At 48.7% G+C, this 21,421-nt stretch overlaps 1 protein-coding gene across 3 annotated transcripts in view; it reads left to right on the top strand.

Moving 5' to 3' along the window:
- The window catches only part of SHANK3 (SH3 and multiple ankyrin repeat domains 3), a 780,355-nt gene that overhangs the window by 227,246 nt on the left and 531,688 nt on the right, over nt 1-21,421 (top strand). For 2 of the 3 annotated variants that reach the window (XM_075914851.2, XM_089777650.1), the window contains one exon: nt 17,432-17,540. The exons of the other annotated variant lie outside the window; for it this stretch is intronic. In XM_075914851.2, coding sequence (XP_075770966.2) covers nt 17,432-17,540 — 109 coding nt within the window. The remainder of the gene's footprint in view (nt 1-17,431; nt 17,541-21,421) is intronic. 3 annotated transcript variants of the gene reach the window in all.

Consider the following 21,421-nt stretch of genomic DNA (forward strand, 5'->3'; position numbering starts at 1 on the left):
AAGACACTGCTGGAGAAGTCATGTTAGATGATCTGAACTCCCTGACAAACGAGAGGATTGTTCTTCCTTTTGTTGGACATATGCAGACAAATACCATTCCCAGAACAGTCCCTTCTGTTGTGGTCTGCACGGCCACTGGGATGTGTGTGCCAGTTGGAGCCCGCTGTCAGTGACAGGGTGGGGCTGTTCTACTTCGGTCAGTGCATGAGCACTTCTAGAGCATTCAGAAGGCTACAAGGGATAAAGCCAGCATTTTCCTTTGTCTGATTTAAATGCCCTCCCTTCGTCCTCTAGGACTGAGCCACAGGGGTAGCTCTGGTGTAAGTTGGTGAGGAGGGTTGGCTGTTTACTTGATAAGCTGCCAGATGCGTCCTGTTTGCAGCCTAGCATTCTCTCCCATGTGGAATGGGATTAACTGTTTGGCATTTTTGTCATCTCTCTCCTGTTCTCTGATGCATAATTCTTTTGTAACTGTGTCAGGGTTAATAGTCTGTCCCCAAAGGCGTTCATTAGAGCCTGGCCCTACGGTATTGCTCTGCCATGAGTGTTTATCCTGATGCTTCAAGTAACGACATGCGAGTATTGCTCTGTTCTAAAAGCTGTAACTGTGGATCTCTTGAAGCCACCGGAGAATATTTCAATCAAATTCTGTTTGTTCTGAGTTTTTGGTATCCCGTTCAATTGTGTAAACAACCAACACCTTACAGTGTGCTTGAAATCTTTTTGGAAAAAGAATTGCCAAAATGAATCACTCGTGTCTTTTTGGGGCATTATCTATTATGGCTGCATACAGACTGGATCAGGCTTATGACCTGTCTAGTTCAATATCTGATTTCCAACAGTGGTCAGAACCAGATGCTTCTAAGAAGGTGCAAGAAAACCTTCATCTTCACCCATTTGGAATCTCATGGCAAGCAAACTGCAATTCACAATGTCCAACAGCTCCATTACAATGGTGGTTCACTGATAAATAGCCTTTACTGTTCCATTAAATTCGGTCTGCACCAGCCACACACCAAAAGCAGTCTGGAATCTCATGTAGCTTTTTTGGCTTTTTGAAGAGAAAATGCCTCCTTTTTCCAAGTGATATTTTTGCCAGGATCACCGTATTCTTGAAATTTTCAAATGACTTTGTCTAGTAGATTACTGTCCTCTTCAAGTGCATCTGGAGTCCATATGTAGCAGTCTAGAGGGTTTAGTCTCCTTTGATTTCTCTTTCCAGATTTCCATCATCAGGTAATAAAGTTGTGACTCCCAAGAGTTCTAGAAAGGGGCTGAACTTTATTTCTTGGACCTAATTATTTGTCATGAGTCGGGATTACCTTCTGTGCAGCAGGAGTTAGTTTTACAAGACAAAGCCTTTTCAGACTTAGCAAATCACCCCCTCAAATTGGGCCTTATTATCACAGTAACAGTTGAGTCTCGGCAAATGAACCTATTGCATGGCAGGCCAAAGTTTACCAAGACTCAGAGCCCACAAACATGTTGTAATCCAACCTTCTTCAAATGCTGATCTATATGGGCATTCTGCACATAGGTACGTATGCACACCATGCACCAGAGTCCAGAGATTTTAGCAAGCAGAGTTGATTGGCCTGCACACACACAGTAGATCTCCTTGTACTCCCAAGTGAGGGTAGAAGAAACAGTGTGGGTTGATGCCCTCAAATTGGGCTTAAACTGCAGCAAGGGAGGTTTAGGTTGGACATTAGGAAAAACTTCCTGCCAGTCAGAGTGGTTAAACACTGGAATAAATTGCCTAGGGAGGTTGTGGAATCCCCATCTCTGGAGATATTTAAGAGCAGATTAAAAAGACACCTGTCAGGGATGATCTAGGCAGTTCTTGGTCCTGCTATGAGGGTAGGGGACTGGACTTAATCTCTCGAGGTCCCTTCCAGTTCTACTATTCTATGATTCTAAGTTCCTTCTTACTGCTGCATGACCTGGATTGGGATCCAGAGTCCTCTCTTGCTTCAGCCCTTCAGAAAATCCTGTAAATAAGTTTGTAATTAGTTAATCTTTTAGCCTAGTACAACATATGAAGAAGTGGGTTGTGTACACAAAAGCTCATGATACCACCTACATGTTTTGTTAGTCCCTAAGTGTATGTCTACACTAGTCCCCTAGTTTGAACTAGGGAGGCTAATGTAGGCATTCGAAGTTGCAAATATCCTGGGCTTCATTTGCATCTTCCCGGGCGCCGCCATTTTTAAATCCCCCTTAGTCCGAACTCTGTGCCCTCGGCTACACGCGGCACAGAGCAGGTAGTTTGAATTAGGATCGAGGTGTACCGGTAGTTCGAATTAGAGATCCTAATTCGAACTACCTACTCCGTGCCTCCGTGTATCTGCGGGCACGGAGTTCGGACTAAGGGGGATTTAAAAATGGCGGCGCCCCGGAAGATGCAAATGAAGCCCGGGATATTTAAATCCCGGGCTTCATTTGCAACTTCGAATGCCTACATTAGCCTCCCTAGTTCGAACTAGGGGGCTAGTGTAGACAGACCCTAAAGTGCTGCAAGCCTATTTGTTGTTTTTTAAGTTTTTCCAGTTACAGACTGTGACGTAGTGGGGGTACTTGCTGGGCTGTGGTGACCCCTGCTGTCTGGAGCAAGACCCAGCAGGGAAAGCCTCACTAGGCAGAGGTAAGGCCAAACTGGTTGAACCAGTGGCCAGACACCCCCCATGGAGAGGAACAAAGGAAGGTGGATGCTGCCCTGGCTTGGGGGGCAGGGCTGGAAGAGGGTTTTTTAGTTCCTCGCTGGAAGGCAGGGAATAAGGAGCTGGGGAGGGGGCTGGGACTCCCCTATCTCAAAGGGGGGGCACTGAGGCATCCTAGCCCAGTTCCTGTAACCAGATTCCATCTGTGCTGCGCTGTGCTGGAGGAGCAATAAACCACCCTCAATTCCACTGGCTGGTGCAGTCTGTTTGTGCCATTTCGGGGTGCAGGAGACGGGGAACCCCCAACGCGCCGTCACACAGACTAACTCGGCTACCCCCTGAAGCTTTTTAGCCTAGTACAGTTAGTTTTTAGAATAGCCAGTGTTGTTCCTTTCGTTGGACCAGGAATTGCCATCCTGCAGCTTCAAAAATTGGGTCTTCTGCCCTAGAATCTCCATCACTGGAGATATTTATGAGCAGGTTGGATAGACATCTAACAGGAATGATCTAGATAGTGCTTGGTCCTGTTGTGAGGGCAGGGGACTGGACTTGCTGACCTCTTGAGGTCCCTTCCAGTTCAAGTGGTCTGTGATTCTATGATTCTATCCCACTCTGTCAGTGACAAACACCAAAACTGTCTCTCATCTCTGGCAATATGAATGAATGAGACACAAATGGATGAAGTGCAACATTTGTCATTTGTTTCAAGAAAGAACTTGCAAAGCCCATGAGCTTCACCTTGGAAAACATTTAATGCAGAAGGCCCATGAGGCTTCTCTCTGATATGGGCCAGGGAAACCTCCTTGTACATCAGCTTCACCAAACAAGCAATGGCCCTATGGTCATATGCTTAGGAGCAGATCCCTCAGTTCCTAAGCCTCCTCCAGAGCCTCTCAGAAAGGCAAGTTATGCTCTCACGGAAGAGCTCTGCATCAAGGACCATTCATAAGAGATGCACTCCTTCTCCAAGCCCATTGAGATTGGGGGAGCCCTTCTGTGCAGACCCTAATATATTGGTTCTGCAAAAATAAACCCTGACTGGAGGGTAAAGCAGGCAGGGGGATGGATGCACTGGTTCCATTGGTGTTTCAGGTACTGAAGCATAAGGATATCCACATCCACATGGAGCTGCAGGCAGTCCGCTTTACATGCAAGGGCTGTCTCTGACTCATTCACCCTTTACACATCCAAGGATGTAGGACAGTATCTCCTCAGTGGTCGGGAGGAGAAAGATCTCTCCTGTTTTGTCTGGAAGCAGTCTGTCATTAAAGCAACACCATTATGGGCTCATAACCTTGTCTTGTCAAAACTTCTTGTTCCTCTGAAGCCTTAGTGACATGTTCCATGTCCCATTGTCCATGACGGTGGCATTTCTAGTGGCCATCACTTCAGCCAGGATGGTCAGTGAGATGGGAGACCTCAAGGAGGACCCTTCTTTTAAGGTATTTCACAAGGATGAAGAATCCATTTGACTTCAATCTAAATTTCTGCCAAGGCTATCTCCCAATTCCATAAGTGGTCTGGTAGCACTTCATAGACTAACAAAACATGGAGATGGGATCATGAGCTTCCATGGGCACAGCCCACTTCTTCACATGACCGGAGTTTTGAGTTTAGGATGTGTAGACCCAAAATAAATAGGTGGGAGAGGAAAAAAAAGGAGGAGGAGGAGAACCAGTATTTTCACTTGCCTGTTCTTTTCCCCAAAACTCCTCACTTTGTCTGACGAGACTTCATTCCCTTGAGATGAGGTATACATAGGCCTTTTACCTGCAAACAACCACGCTGGACAGGAGGTCTCCACGACTCTTCATTATGATAGCAGAGTGGCCTTGTGGTCAAGCTATATCCTTTCAGAGGATTTCTAAGTGGGGTTCTGGCTACAAACCAGCTCGCATTCCACTTCCTGGAGGTATAATGGCATGAGTGCGCAGGCTGTCACGGTAGCATCCCTGCAGGAGATCCCAGGGCAGGGCAAATGCGGAGCAGCCCGTGGTCTAGTCGTGGTCTAGTCCAGGCCTCTGCGGTGGGATCTGCAGTACTGCACACATCTTTGTTGCAGGCTTCCTCACACCCACCTCCAAGTACTGCTTGTCAGTCACCCATGTGTGGAATACAGGCAGGGAGCAGCACTCATAGGGGAAATAGAGGTTCCTCACGGTAACCAGAAGTTCTTGGAGGTGTGCCATTGCTGTCTGTATTCCCCTGCTCACCCTCCATCTCCTTTGCTTCAGATCTGGGCTGGATTTGTGGTAAGAAGCGTAGCTATGGGGACATGAACATGAGCTGCCTTTTATACCTTCACTCGGGAGCCAAGACCTTGCACTCCATCCTCGCGTGTGGAACACAGACAGGGGACTGACACTTCAAGAGTCTGTCGCTACAGGAACTCACTCGTTTTCCCTTTTTGCCCCCTCCAGCCTTCCTCATCTCTAATCTGCTAGCAGTCAGAAGTGACAAGTCACATTGTCCCTGCAACACAAAAGCCCGCAACTTGGACTATCTTCCTTGCTGGTAGCCCTGATCACATCAGTTCCCTCTTTGGATCCATGCACCAGATTTCCTGGCTTCAACATCAAGGCTTTTGGCAAGCGTGCCCTGCCCTCATAATCTATTCTTGTGTTTTAGCAAATCTCTCCGCAGCTCACTCTGTCAGCAGCACCGGTCTTGAGCGCTCGTATGCCTCTTTCTCTCACAAACATCTGACCAAGCAGCCTGAATTTTGGCGTGCCCTAGGTTTTGAGTGCTGTCCTTTGCCACCTTCACTTGCTTTTCTGTAGTTTCCCTGGATGCAATTTTGAAAACATTTTAAATGTTAGATTTTAGAATAAAAATGTCCACCAGAGGGCGCCATACAGACCCACCACATGGGCCTTAGTGGGATGGGGATCATAGATGCCTGCCACTCTAGTGAACAGAATAACTGGTAGCAAAACCACATTCTCTTCCCTTTGGACCCACCACTAGAGGGGGACGAGGTGCACGCTCGTTTCTAAGAGATGTGCTAGACGGCTAAGGAATGCTGAAACGGAGCGTAATAGAGCCTTGGTAACAGGAGCGCTCGCTAGTGGCTCCCGACCCTCCATCCCATCCATGCCTAGCTGCTCCTGTCCCACGTCTTGCCTCTGTTCACACGGTGCCTGATTCCTCCTCCAGTTGTCCTCAGCTCCTGCTTGCACTCCCATGCCCGGCTCTTGCCCATTTTCCCTGCACTTCTTTCCTCCCTATCCCTAGCTCCTGCCCTGCTCTCCCTTCCCTTTTTCCTTCCTCTCTGATTGTTCAACCTCTCCCTTACAGTATATTCTGCCCCTCTCTGCTGCTCCCATCCCCCTCCTGCAGTCCCTGCTGCTACCCTTCCTCCCCTCCAAGCTCCTGCCCTGCTCTCCTCTGTCTGCTTTAGAATCAGGCTACTTCTTCCTTCCTTCTGCCCTCTGCCTGGAGCCAGCAGTGGGGGCACAGAGGAGAAACAGCCTCCTGCTCTGTGTTGTGCCCATTGCCTTTCAACCCTGAGTGGCCTCAACTACAACAGCATGGAAAGTCCATCTCAACCTGCACCCAAGGCCAGGTCATAGGAGTGGGTGAAGGGGCATGGCCGCATACTCAGGGCAGGCAAAATAACCTGAGAATGAAGCTGTCAGACTAAGAAATCTCCCTCTCTACGAGGATGCTGCAAATTGTGATGTTTTTAGACACTTAGAACTCGGGCACACTTGGGTGAATTTTCACAGAGACAACACAAGGAACATCCTTGACACCAATACCACCCCAAATTTCATGACTTTGATCCAGAGCATGAGGCTGCTGGATGTTCCCAGAGAAACAGTGGTAAAAGGCTTTTTTAACATGGGGTGGGGAATCGCCCTGGGAGCCCACCCCCTCCAGGGTGACCCGGTGTGAACTGGTTCCCACATTTCTCTAGCCCTGGGGCAGGGAGAGGATTGGGACTGCGGGGCTGTGCCGTAGTGGGGGGCTGTCTGCTCTGTAACCCGGCGTCCTCCTGCGTTGTGATGTGTGATTCCCATTGACTCACCCACATGGGTATTAACCCAGACACTTAGGCCCAGCCTGAGCAGATAACAAGGCTCTTCCGGGGGGAGAGACAAAGGAAGGGAGGCGGAGATGGGCACCTGGCTGGGGGGGCAGAGCCTGGGAGCGAGGCAGTTTCTGGCTGGGAAACATGAGGGAACAAACTAAGCTGAGTGCTGAGGGTTGAGGGGATGATGGACCCCCTAACTCAAGAGGTCTGAGGCATCCTGGCCCTGACTCCTGTAGCCACATCACGTCTGTGCTGTGCTGTACCCTGGAGAAGCAATAACCCCTCTCTATTCTACTGGTGGGCGGAGTCTGTTCTGGCTGCTATGGGGGTGCAGGATCGGGGGGGGGGGTCCCTGCCGTGCTGTCACAGGGGCCAATGCCCTTTTACCCACGATCCCCTTCCCTGGACGACTTCCCCTCTTAATAGGGTCCGCCCTGAGGTTACAGGAGGCCCCCTGGACCAATTCCTTGGTCCTTCCTTCCATATATTCTGTAGTCCTAGTCCCCTGGCCACCTTTGGCCAGCCCTGGGTCCTCAGTTAAGCCCAGTACACCCAGCGTGCACAGTATCTTGTCTTGTGGTTAACTAATCTGCCTGTCTGCAAAGGCTCTGTCTCTCGGCTCGATGGGGTGGGGGATTGGGGGACCTGGGCCTCCCACTCCTCCGGGTCCCAGCCCAGGGCCCTTAAGGAAGGGACAACTGCCACTACCTGGCTGGCGGGGGCAGACCCCAAAATCTGCCAACTGTTTGGGGTTTTGGCTTGCCCTGGGCCTCTTCCTACCCACATCCGGACTCACCGCTTGTGGCGCCTTCCCGGAGCTGTCTCTTCTCCAGCCCGTCACCCCTGGTACTGCTCTGGAGTCCTTCCAGCATCTGGGCGGTTAGGCTGTCTCCAGGGGTCGGTGCTCGACCTCCCGTTGCTCTCTCGGGCTCGGCCCCTTCCGTGCTGCTCGTGACCTGCTCAGCCATGGTAGGTGAGGGCGGGACATTCCCCCCCTTTATCGGGCAAGCCAGCATTTCTTTTGCCGGCAACCCAGCTCCTCCTTCCTCCCCCCTGCTCTCCCCACTGCCGGTGTTTAAAATCCCCGGCACCCGGTTTGAGCATGCGTCGCATTGGCGTGGAGGCGGGGCCGGACAGCTGCGCCGCTCGTCCGCAGCTCCAACCCAGTGGCAGGGGCTTTTTGCCCCGTCACACATGGCTAAAATTATATATTTTTCCCATTTCGAGAAATGGCTCATTTGTTTTACCTGAACACTCCTCTCTTCCCCAACATTCAGCCTGAGCAGGCAGTTGGCATGGAAAACTTAATTCCAAATAGGTAAAGCAGGTGAAGTTATAAGTAACAGGGAGTAAACAGGGTTTTATAATAGAAAGTGTTGTGCAACTGCCAAGAATTAAACGGTTCTGAGCAAGCAAGTTGTGTGACTTAACTTATGCAAGCAAGTGATGATCTTCATATGATCAGAGGGGTCGCCGTGTTAGTCTGAATCTGCAAAAGTGACGAGGAGTCCTGTGGCACCTTACAGACTAACAGATTTATTGGAGCATAAGCTTTTGTGGGCAAAGACCCACTTCGTTAGATGCATGTAGTGGAAATTCCAGAGGCAGGTATAAATATGCAGGCATAAGAAAAGAGTACCAATCGAGAGTAGGGCTAGAGATAATGAGATCAGTTCAGTCAGGGAGGATGAGGCCCACTTCTAGCAGCCGATGTGAAGTGTCATTCCACATGGCCAGGTCCCAGTAACATTGGAGATTCGCTTCAACACAGTGCCAATTTGGGATAATGTACTTTATTAAGCTCGCTACTCCACTGCTATTACACTTCACACGGTACACTCTAGCAAGCGAAAGCACGACAGGACAATGGTTAAAGGAGTAAAAGGCTCCTTGGAATGCTCACGTCCCTCCAGATCTGTGGGGAATCCCGTTCCGGTTACCTCGCACCCGGCCGCAATGGACGTGTCTCCAGCATGGGGGAATCCCAGTCAGCCCTCGAGGTTGGGGCCCCGGTTGAGACTCAGCTGGGGTGGGACTTTCTACACTAATTATACGACAGTTGTTTACCAGGTGTGCGCGTACCTGGCTCAATGCCATGCTTATCACTCTTATGGGCTGAGACTGAGCTCAAACTTATTTACCACTTAACAGTTTCCCAGCTCAAGGCATGGGTTAATGCTGACAAAGCCCACAGCTGCTGTTTGGGCTGGCAGTGTCCTACGCTATGCTAAGGTGGGTACAGCAGGGATGGAAACTTCCATCCTAGGCCTGCTAAGCTGCAGGACCCACAAATGACTTGTATGTGATGTGGAGGTGTGAACACCAAGAGAGGAGAAACTGCTTTTGTAGTTTGCTAGCCATTCACAGTCTTTGTTTAATCCTAAAATGATGGTATCAAATTTGCAGATGAACTGTAGCTCAGCAGTTTCTCTTTGAAATCTGTTCTTGAATTTTTTTTTGCTGCAGGATGGCTACTTTTAAATCTGCTACACTGTGTCCAGGGTGATTGAAGTGTTCTCCTACAGGTTTTTGTATTTTACCATTCCTGATATCTGATTTGTGTCCGTTTATTCTTTTACGTAGGGACTGTCCAGTTTGGCCGATGTAAATAGCCGAGGGGCATTATTGGCACTTGATGGCATATATTACATCGGTAGATGTGCAGGAGAATGAGGCCGTGATAGTGTGGCTGATCTGGTTAGATCCTGTGATGGTGTTGCTGGTGTAGATATGTGGGCAGAGTTGGCAGCGAGGTTTGTTGCAGAGATTGGTTCCTGAGTTAGAGTTACTGTGGTGTGGTGTATAGCTGCTGGTGAAAATTTGCTTCAGATTGGCGGGTTGTCTGTGGGCAAGGACTGGCCTGCCTCCCAAGGCCTGTGAAATGAGGGATCATTGTCCAGGATGGGTTGTAGATCACTGATAATGCGTTGGAGAGGTTTTAGCTGAGGACTGTAGGTGATGGCCAGTGGTGTTCTGTTGGTTTCTTTGTTGGGCTTGTCTTGTAGTAGGAGGCTTCTGGGTACAAGTCGGGCTCTGTTAATCTGTTTCTTCACTTCCTCGGGCGGGTACTGTAGTTTCAAAAATGCTTGGTGAAGATCTTGTAGGTGTTTGCCTCTGTCTGAGGGGTTGAAGCAAATGTGGTTGTACCTTGTCACATTGTAACCCTCATCCTTCTTTGTTATGGTCACTGCTGCATCTTGTTTCAAATTAGTATGCATGTACATACAGTAAAACTCCAATGGTCCGGCACTCCTGATGGTCCAGCACCATCTGGAACCCGGAAGTGCTCTGGGCAGCCGGACAATTGGAGCTTCTCTGCCCCCAGCTTCCCCAAGTCAGCCACTGCTGAAACTGACCAGCGGCTGACTCCGGGAAGCCCGGGGCAGAGCAGCTGGGGTGCTGTGTCCCAGGGTTCCCCGAGTCAGCCGCTGGTCAGTTTCAGCAGTGGCTGACTTGGCGATGCCTGGGGCAGATCAGCTAGGGTGCTGCCGGGTTGGTCCCGCAGCGCCGAGGGGCACATCCCCCCCACTCCACCCCGTTCTTCCTCGTGAAATGAGGTTTACCGCCATCGAAAGAAAAGCCACGTTCTTTCGATTTAATTTCGAAAGAACGCGGCTGCAGTCTAGATGCAGCTGAAGTTTTTTCGAAAAAAACCCTGAGTCTGGACACAGCCTAGGAAAAACTTCCTACCTGTCAGGGTGGTGAAACACTGGAATAAGTTACCTAGGGAGGTTGTGGAGTCTCCATCACTGGAGATATTGAAGAACAGGTTAAACAGATACCAGTCAGGGATGATCTAGATGGCACTTAGTCTTGGTGTGAGTGCGGGGAACTGGACTTGATGACCTCTCGAGGTCCCTTGCAGTTCTAGTAGGGTTCCACAGGCATCTGTTTTGGGACCGGTTCTATTCAATATCTTCATCAATGATTTAGATGATGGCATAAAGAGTACACTTATTAAGTTAGCAGATGATACCAAGCTGAGAGGGGTTTCAAGTACTTTGGCGGGATAGGGTCATAATTCAAAATGATCTGGACAAACTAGAGAACTTGTCTGAGGTAAATAGGATGAAGTTTAATAAAGAGAAATGCAAAGTGTTCCACTTAGGAAGGAACAATCAGTTCCATACATACAAGATGGGAAGCGACTGTCTAGGAAGGAGCATGGCGGAAAGGGATCTAGGGGTTATAGTGGACCACAAGCTAAATATGAGTCAACAGTGTGACGCTGTTGCAAAAAAAGCAAACATGATTCTGGGGTTTATTAACAGGAGTGTTGTGAGCATTACACGAGAAGTCATTTTTCCGCTGTACTCTGCGCTGATTAGGCCTCAGTTGGAGTATTGTGTCCAGTTCTCGGCCCCCCATTTCAAGGAAGATATGGAGAAATTGGAGAAGGTTCAGAGAAGAGCAACAAAAATGATTAAAGGTCTAGAGAACATAACCTATGAGGAAAGACAGAAAGAATTGGGCTTGTTTAGTTTGGAAAGGAGAAGACTGAGAGGGGACATGATAGAGGTTTTCAGGTATCTAAAAGGGTGTCACAAAGAGATGAGAGAAAAATTGTTCTTGTTGGCCTCTGAGGACAGGGCAAGAAGCAATGAGCTTAAACTGCAGCAAGGGAGGTTTAGATTAGACATTAGAAAAAATTCCCAAGTGTTAGAGTGGTTAAACCCTGGAATAAATTGCCCAGGGAGGCTGTGGAATCTCCATCACTGGAGATATTTAAGAGCAGATTAGACCGACAGCTGTCAGTCATGGATGATCTAGACAGTGCTGGGTCCTGCCATGAGGGTAGGGGATGGAACTAGATGACTCTCGAGGTCTCTTCTAGTTCTAGTGTTCTATATTCTAATGATCTATGATCTAATGCCCAAATCCATTCCCTTTCCCAGCAGCACTGCAGCTTCTTTCCTCACCAATTTCTTTCTTGCTCTCTAATGGAAAAAGTAACTTTCCAGGAGTTTCCTGCTACTCATATTTCATGAGCAAGCTCTTCTCCCTGCAAAGACTCCCAGTCCAATTAGGAGGCAGACCTGCTCTCAAAGAGCAGAGAGCCAAGGATCTGAGGGATTTAATTTTTTACTTGCAAAATTAATGCCAGAACAGCAACACTTCTGCGAGTAAATTGGAGTTCCATGTAGCTGCATTGAAGAATCACCTGACAGAGCAGCTCAGAGTGCGGCAGTGCCTGGTGTGTGCAGTCTGTCAGTGAAGCGGCAGATGAGTTCAAGGAGTGATTGCTCTACTTTCTCTTGAGTGCCTTGTTAATAAAAACGTGTATTTTGATGTGCGACCACGACAAAATGATTCACTTTGAACCCTTCCCCATTCCTCTGCTTCTTGTCTGGGTCCACCCAGCCTGCTCTCTTCCCATCTTGGCCAGAAGACACTACCCACATTTGAGAGAAGTTTCTCAAGGCATATGTTGTCCCAGTTAAAACTGAGAATCTTGGTCTGAGCTCTGGAGATCACCAGCACAGATCTCAAAATTATTCAGGAAAAAAGTGTGTATAAATGATATGATGACTCTTAAAACCCCAGTTCATGCTGCAGCAGAGTTTGGTGAAAAGGTCAGGACATGATGCAATCAGACGAGAATCCTTCTGCCTCTTAGAATTTTGCAGCCTGTGGTGAGGGTCTGAAAGGAGCTGGTGTTTTCATATATCTTAACCATTCTTACCTTTTACATGTCACTAGTGAGTGGCCGACCACATGAATTCTTCTCTATGAGGAGTGGGTGGGTTTGTTGTCTGATGAGTAAACGATCACTATTATGGTAGTAACAAATTTAAATTTAATTGGACCACCAAGATAGTCAGTGTAGACACCTGCGTCCCTTTGGGGTGCTATTGCTGTGACCCTTCCTTTCCCTTCCCTAAAGCATGTCACCTTCTCTTCACCTCATGTCTGCATTTAAATCGGAAGCTCTTGGTCAGGGACCGTATGTTGCATTGTTCTGTTTTTGGAAAACCTCCAGTGTGGACAGAGTGACTATAAAATCCAGTACTAGCACCCAGTACATGAAAGGTACTTTAACTGGAGTAGAGTAAGACAAGTCTATGCCAAGGAGCACATGCAATCTGAATGGATGACACACTGATAAAATGTAGACCCAAGCAGAGGAAGGAGTGTATGACGAGCAAGGGGGCTAGTGCAGTATGCATCGTGTTGGCGCCGTGTTTTGTTAAAACACTGACATTTTTACTTGTTCATAGAGAATTAAAGGCAAGTTTATGGGATTATAGAAAGGGGGCTTTGAGGAGGGATTTGGAGGATGACATGGAGATTGGTATCTGAGATGGGGTTACGGGTATGAGAGAGATGAGGAGATTGCGGGACGTTACATTGTGAACAGGAGAATGGATGGAAGTGTGTGAATCCAGCACATCATGCTTAGCTCTCCATCCTGCTGCGCTCAGAAAGTAGGAGTCGGGATCCAGCACTGACATTCTGGGTTCTGACCCGGCCACAGTCAGGGGGTGGGAGCAAGACTGTCATCGTCAGTGTATCAGTATTGTTTAGGGTGAAAGTGAATATCGAATTGCTGTTTGATGTTGTTGCTGCCTACAGACTCCTGTGGCTAAACCCTTCCCCACTGAATGGGAGCCTTGTCTTCCTATGGGACTTATGTGTAGCAGAATTTCAGCCCTGTCTGTAGCACCAGCTGTCTTAGCTGGGTGGAGGAGGAAAGCAGAAGGGAAGGGCTTGGAATGGTGCCTTTGCCAGACTCTAAGGAACATGCAGCTGGCATGTTCTCATTAATATGGAAGAATCAAGTCTTCCTGGGAGGAAAAACTAGAGCAGGCTCAAGTTGTTTGGGGCTAGTGAGGAAGGAGACAGAGTGGAGAGACACTTGTTTTCCCAAAGACTCCAAGGAGGTGTACAGAGCAGCCTCTTGACAGCTGTGCAGGAGGATTACTGCCTTCCAATGGGGGCTTGTTGTCCTGTTTTTGTGTGTGTGCTGCCATCCTGTGGAATGAAGTGCAAAAGAGGAACGTCTGATTGGAGCCTGGAAATGTGCAAGCTAATGCACGTCGGGGGGAATCATCCCAAACAGCATGTCCTTAGTGGGCAAGAGAAGCCCAGAGAGCTGCAGCGGCAGGCGAGGCTGAGCAGGGAGCGTATGCTTGCAGAGTGGCGGGGCAGAAAAATGGTCAATGCAGGTTTGGGTTCCAGAGGAACTATGTCACAGGGGTTCGTTACCTTTGTCTGAGCCCACACTGGGGACGTAACATTGAAACAGTTAACCAATAAGCACAAGCTTATCTTGTCCCAATGGTTCCATGCTGGCTCCTGGCCCTGCTCCTGGGGACCCAGCTGCCACCCCACGCTGCTGTCTGTGTATCAGATCCCACAGTGCAGGGGGATACCTCCCTCCCTAGGAGCAGGGCTGGGACCCAGGAGTGGGGCTAGGAACCAGTACACGTCGGAAGCCGGCTTAAACTGGCTCCAAGTGTATGCTGGTTCTTGGAGAGTGGCTGCCGCTCTGCGCTGCCAGCCCCAGTCCCGAAGAGCTTTGTATAAAACTGCATCAGCTTTGTACTGCCTTGCCTGCAGTGTGGAACTGCTGAGATTGTTAATGGCCTCATGGTGACCTGATTAACTGCTTTTAACATCCCTAGCTCACACTGGCCATTTTGTCCTCACTACTTTGCCACTCTTGCTAACACAAGTTCAGCTCTGTGGGTGCAAGAACCAGTGGGAGGGAGTACCAGTGTACATTACAGCGTGCCAGCCACACTGTTTCTACCACCAGGTAGTTTAGAATTGCCCTGGGAAAGGTGAGCGACAGTGGGAAAAATCCTGGTGATGTTGGCATCTTGTCTGCACTAGGGCTCCGTCCATGGGGCTGCCCCGAGTACAAAGCAATAGGAAACTTTAGGGGCAAATTTGTGTAGACAAGAGGTAGCCAGTCCTGGTGCAAAGTGCTGAGGGGTGTTGAAATTGGAGGGGGTGGGACCTTGTGTGCTGACAGTTGGATTTGTGCAGTTTGGGCGGGAAGAACACTGACCGTGTGGGAGAGTTTATGTCTCTTTTGCGGGGGGCGCGAGGAGCTAGTTGGTGAATGGTTCAGGTTTGAGGAGCGTGTCACTCTTATTGGCCTGCAGGAATTGGTGCAATGGCCTCTCCAGCAGAGCCCATTTTCTCAGACTGTTTGTACTCAGCCACACGACGTCCCAGGAGCTTTGCCAGCGCTGTCCCGCCTAAGGACCTGGACCCTCTGTCTCTGAGCTGCTTCTCATGTCCTGGTGGATCAGCCGCAGTCCCTGCTGTGTTGCTCAGCTTAATTCACTGCTCTTTTCAGCTGCTTTTCCTTGGCTGATGATCAGAGGATGTCTCAATGGGAGGGCCTCTTGTGAAGTGGGAGAAGGCAGGGCAGCTGGGGCAGGACCTGGACTTGGAGAGTGAGTGAGTTGATCAGGCTTCTCTAATAAACCAGGAATTCCTTCCCTGTGCCCTGGGCTGTGGCCCTGCTCTGCGCTGCCAGGGGCATTCAGAGCACCAGCGTGTGCTGCATCAACACTCGCACATTGATTTCTTCAAGCTTTTAGGTTTTGGGGTCTCCTAAAACCGACTCCTCTGTATGTCTTCACTTCCCTGACCCCCTGGGGCTGACTGAATAAATGGCATTTATAGCTTACCTCAGGCACAGTGATGCAGCACTTGCTGCGGGAAGGAGAGCAGCAAAGGGTGCATATTCCATGCCCTGGACTCTTCTTTCTCATGCTGAACTGGGTCTGGTCCTCAGGTGGTTTAGGGGCTTTCTGTAGGTGCCAGCATTGCCTTAGAAAACTGTTTGGATCTCCTTTGGCCCTGTCTGCACTGACTCGCTAACTTACATGTAGGGTTGCCAGGTGTCCGGTATTCTACCAGACTGTCTGGTATTTGCGCTCTTTGTCCAGTAAAAAAAATCAGAGAATACCGGACATGTGCAATGTGCAATGTGCAATGTGCAATGTCCGGTATTCTCTGATTTTTTTCAGCTGCGCGCCGGATGGAAGCCTGGCGGGGGCGGGGGAGCGACTGGAAGGCGGGGCCATGATCGGCGCTAGGAGCCTGTGATTGCGCAGAAGCCTGGTGCGGGTGGCAGGAGTGGCTGGGACTCCCCCCGCCCCCGCCAGTCTTCTGCACAATCACAGGCCCCCAGCTCCGATGGCGGCCCTGCCTCCCAGCCTAGGAGTCCCAGCTGGTAGGCGGGGTTGCGATCACTGCTCTGGGGGGCTTATTATCCCGAGGTTGTGGTTTTTTTTTTCTCTAGACCATCTGGCAACCCTACTCACCTATGATCTTGGGTTAAACTGAGTTCAGTGCCCCGCATGGACTCCCCTCACACTAGATCATTTGGAACCTTTATTGTGTTGGAAAATGTATCCAGCTGACTTCCCCCCCTCCCGCTCCCACCATCTTCCTGGCAAGGAGGGTGCTGCTGAAGCAGCAAAGACTCTATTTTGGGAGTGCTGATGGTGGGTGGGGCCACGAGGAACTTTTGGTCTTTGCTTGCAGAGTTCTGGGATGTTTTTCCTGATGTTTGTAGACTGGGTTTTTTGAAGAGAGACAGGCTAGCCAAATCACTTATTATTAATGTTATTTTGTAATAGGCACTGCCCCAAAGACCTTGCACACTTCCAGCAAAGCTGCCCAGTGCAGGGTTTGATAATGTAAGTCTCAGAGTAAGAAATTCCTGGACATGTAAATCTAGGAAGCTGAACTAAATCCTCTTGGAGAATGAGCATGTTCAAGCTTTGTTGTGCTCATGTAGCTCTGCTATCTGTCTGCTTGGGGCTCACTCCTCAAATCAGCTACATCTGGAACCTATGCATTTGTGTGGAATTTGCTTAAATAAATATATTTGCTAAACATTATAATTGGAAAAAAACTCCACAACCTTAAAAGCAGGGCCTATGTGCAGTTGAGAAAAGACAATCCCCTTGAGAACAGATCTAATTGCAGGCCCCATTTGGGAGGCCCCAGGCAGAAAGTGACATCAATAATAAAAACATAATTACAAAGTGGAGAGTAAAAGCAACAGCGATTCCAGTTATAAAATCTCACAATGAAAGTCAATGTTCAAGTAGCCTGACTGTGTCTCTTTATTTAAGTGCTTTGAGTTCACGAGACAGGTAAACGGATTGTACTGCTTTAAAATGTTGACTTGGTACAACATGGTGTAAACAAGAAAGACAAATAAATCCATCCACCACATAATACATTGTCCATCATCAGCTTGACTTTGCTGTCGAACAGGAAGCTGACGTGTCCCTTAGGTTTCAAGCATCGTGCAGTGTTGGTGGAGAAGTTGTTGCTAAAAGTCACATAACTGCTGATGGTGTGTGTGTGTGTCACTGCTTTATATACTATGTAGGGGTCACTTTATGGTGTATATGAATAGAAGATATCTGGTAAGAGGGTAGAGGTGTGTCTTGGGGACTTGGGTGGAGGAAAGGGAAGAAATAGTTATTTGCCCCAGTGGCTCTGGCTTCCATGATGTGCTCCAGCTGTCTCCAATATCTGGGGCAAGAAAAGTGACTCTGGTTGCTTATCTGTTTTAAATCCTCTGGCTGGTTAAAGATGCTGGGAGTGAATATGTGCTCCAGTGGCTCTGATGGATGTGGTTTCCAGTATATTTGCTGGCTTCCTTGGGTCTCCAGGAAGGGTGTGTTCCACTAGTGGCATCTTTCTTCAGTAACAGGGTGTTAACATTGTGTGTTTTCCTGGGATGTTGTGGCTGCAGGCAAATCTGAAGAAGTTCATGGAGTACGTGCAAATACTAAATGTGGAGAAGGTCTGCAGACTGCTGGAGAAGGGACTGGACCCCAACTTCCATGATCCGGACACAGGAGGTGAGACTAGTTTCCCCAGAGATGGGGGATGGCAGAAAAGGTTGTGGGCAATTTGGTTGCTTTGGGGATTCAGTGGGATTTGGGGAGAGTGAGGGTTTGGTTGAGAAGGTAGCAAGTAGCATTCAGGGAAAGGTGGGAGCTGAGTTTTGGGTTACAGGGGCCTTTAGTAAAGAGTCCTAGTCATGTGTTTTTAATATGTTCCTCTCAAGGGTTTTTGGTTCCTGGGGTTCTTATGCTGGAAAGGACTTTCTTTGGGAAAACCAGTGGCCTGGGGTTGTCAGGCTAGATAAAAGTGTAGGGCAGCCATGGGTTCCCTAGAGGAGGCAGCCAGAGGGATGCAGTAGTATTCTCAGGACAGATGAGGTCCTGGCTTCTGAATTCTTGGGAATTGCCCACCTATGTGAGAAGCGTATGCATCCTCAACAGTGTGCTGAACCCTCCACGAGAACAGTGATTGCGGGATGCATGCTCCCTGGCAGAGCCAGATGTTTGATACTGAAGGTTCCTTTCACACTGCTTCTAGAGTGGGCTGGAGCTCTTACCCTTTGTGGCGGCCATTAGTGCCGGCCTGGGTGAGGGTTAGTCATTTCAACACAGAAATGAGAGCAATAACAGTGCGAAGCCTGTTACTTTTAGGACAAAGTGAGCTTTATGCCTGCTATGTGGCTTAGGCAGATTTCCACCCAATGAGAGAGTCAAGATGTTCTACAAACACACAAGAGAATAAGTATCAACCCCAGGACCACCTATGAGGAAACAGCCACAAACCCCAAACTGGTGCTGAGTGCAATACTTCAATTGCACCAGCCAGTTATCAAGGGTAAACTTCTCAGCCTTAAGGTGGAGTCACGGACAGTTCCCTGGGGTACTGTGATCTCTCTTGCTACACAGGTAAGCCTACCGTTGTAAGAAATGTCCCTTACTCCAAGGATCAACAGCAAATGTAGGTCACTCCCAGTGCTAAAAAACCAGTCCCTTACCCCAGGTCAGATGCACCTTAGATCTCACACCAAAGACTACACATGTAGCCAATCCTGTAATAAAATGGATGCAGGTTGATTAAACAGGGAAAGGAAACCTGAGAATTATTTACGGGGTTAAAGGAGGCAAACACTGATAAAAATGAGTCACAGTCTTAAATGTCACGAGGTAATAGAAGCTTCTGTGATATCTCAGCTCTATGGCTATGTTTACACTGTACTGTAGTTCAAAATAAGACGCAATTTGAGCTATGCAAATTGCGTAACTTATTTCGAAATAGCCTATAAGTCCTATAAAACTTACCCAGGCTAAGCAGGAAGGGATCTCTTGCTTATGCCTAGGAACACTTTGCCCCTTCAGGCTACGTGTACACTGCAACACTATTTCAGGATACTGGGGTATCCCAAAATAGCTATCCTATGTCTTAACAGCAAGCGCGTTATTTCAGGCTCGCTATTCCGACATCCCTGTAAACCTCATTCCATGAGGAGCATGGGACATTTCGGAATAGCGGCTTATTTCAAAATTTGGCACAGTGTAGACAGTGCCAGATTATGAAATAAGCTATTTCAAAATAAGATACGCAATTTGTGTAGCTCAAATTGAGTATCTTATTTTGAACTACAGTGCAGTATAGACGTAGCCTCAGAGTCCAAGCAGCATAGAGGTACAGTTCCTCTTTGTAATGGCTTTTATTCCCTCCTCCCCATTGGCTCTGAACTACAAACTCAGTGGGTGAGAGGACTCCATTGGTGTGGCTCATCTTCATGAGGAGGAAAGAGCAGGGCAGCAATGTCTTTTGGTGCCACAGTATTGATGGGGGTTCCTTGTTAGCCAGGACATAACAGCGTCTGTTGGGGACCAGCTCTCTATAGTAGTTATTGTCTTTCCTGTTGGTAGCGTACAGTCTCACAGAGGCCCACCATACAAATGCTTAATTATAATATGGGGTGCAGATACCTTAGTGCAGGCAGCAGCTCACAAATACTCAGTGAATTCTAAACGCTAAACACAGACGTCTCATTCTAATGCCTGTTTTAACAATAGTAACACACAGGAGAGTCAGACTGATTCCAGCTATGTTTTTGCCAGTGCTTGGTGGAATCACGGGAGCTGGTGCGAGTGGACATCTGATCTTCTAGCATCACACAGTTAATGCTAATCTGATGGTTAATTTTCATAGAATCATAGAATCCCAGGGCTGGAAGAGACCTCAGCAGTCATCCAGTCCAGCCCCCTACCCAAAGCAGGACCAACCCCAACTCAATCATCCAGCCATCAATGTGTATTTGTGGTTTGACTGGCTCCTCCATTCCAGTTTGGTTCTCCCCGCTTGTTATTATTCCCTGATGCTCTGTGTCAGATTTCTGATGGTTAGGGTCCTACCAGATTCACAGTGTATTCTGGTCAGTTTCATGGCCATAGGATGTGAAAATTAGTTTCCAGAGGTTTACATGTGAAATGTCAAAGTGTTGTAACTGTGGGGTCCCAACGCTGTTGTAGGGGGATCATGGGATTGCCACTGTGCTGTCTGTAGAGCTGGGCTTTGAAGGCAGCAGCCACGGAGCTTCCTGCAGCTGCAAGATGTTCCTGGAGGCTTGAAGGTGGGTCTGATATCCCCAGTGCTGCTGGGAGCACCCAGGCCAGGCTCTTAGCTGCGAGTTCTGACTGGGGAGGGACAGGATTTGCTCTTCCCCTTCATGACCACTCTTGAGGAGAGATCAGACCCACTCCTGGGTTAACCCCTCCCCTCCTGCTTCAGGAGGCTCCATGGATGATGCTTTGTCCAGCTCCTCACACTCAGCGTCAGCCTCTCTATTAGCTCTTTCTTGGGCGAGTACTTCAGTAGGTTCAATTAGCCCTGTGCCAAAGTGCCTAGAGGTATCTCGGAAGAGTTCTGATCCAAAATGGTTTTGAATGAAGCTAGTTATGAGTCAACAGTGTAGCCTTGTAGCCAAGAAGGCTAATGGCATGTTCGGGTACATTAGGAGGAGCATTGCCAGCAGATCTAGAGAAGTGATCTGGAGTATCGTGTTCAGTTCTGGGCCCCCACTATAGGAAGGATGTGGACGCATTGGAGAGGGTCTAGCGGAGGGTGACCAAAATGATTAGGGGGCTGGAGCTTATTCAGCACTGGTGAAGCCACATCTGGAATATTGTGTCCAGTTTTGGGCCCCCCACTATAGAAAGGATGTGGACGCACTGGAGAGGGACCAGCGGAGGGAAAATGATTCGGGGGTTACAGCACATGACCTACCAGGAGAGGCTGAAGGATTTGGGCTTGTTTAGTCTGCAGAAGAGAGACGGAGGGGGTTAACAGCCTTCAGCTACCTGAAGGGGGGTTCCAAAGAGGATGGAGAGAGGCTGTTCTCAGTGGGGGCAGATGCAGAACGAGGAGCAATGGGCTCAAGTTGCAGTGGGGGAGATTTAGGCTGGACATTAAGAAAAACTATTTTAGTAGGTGGGTGATGAAGCACTGGGATGGGTTCCCTAGGGAGGGGGTGGAATCTCCATCCCCAGAGATGTTTAAGTCGCCACTTGACAAAGCCCTGGCTGGGATGATTTAGTTGGGATTGGTCCTACTTTGGGCAGAGGGTTGGACTCGGTGACTCCTGAGGTCTCTTCTATAATTCTATGAATCCAGGCTTCATTTTGGGATTTGGAGCAAGCGGCTGCTGATGGCTCAGAGCCCTTGGTAAGATATAGAAAGCAGAAAAAATCATGGTGGTTCCTAACGGTTTTTTGCATCTTTTACCCACAATGGATTTGCTGGAGCTTGATGCAAATACAGAACTCAGAATTGGTGGAGGTCTGATTGGGATGTCTTCGAACTGAGGGTATGTCTACAATACCCCGCTAGTTCGAACTAGGAGGGTAATGTAGGCATACCGCACTTGCAA

The sequence above is a fragment of the Pelodiscus sinensis genome, chromosome 1 (genome assembly GCF_052426305.1).
Source record: "Pelodiscus sinensis isolate ZL-2025 chromosome 1, ASM5242630v1, whole genome shotgun sequence".
Taxonomy (NCBI): Eukaryota; Metazoa; Chordata; order Testudines; family Trionychidae; genus Pelodiscus; species Pelodiscus sinensis.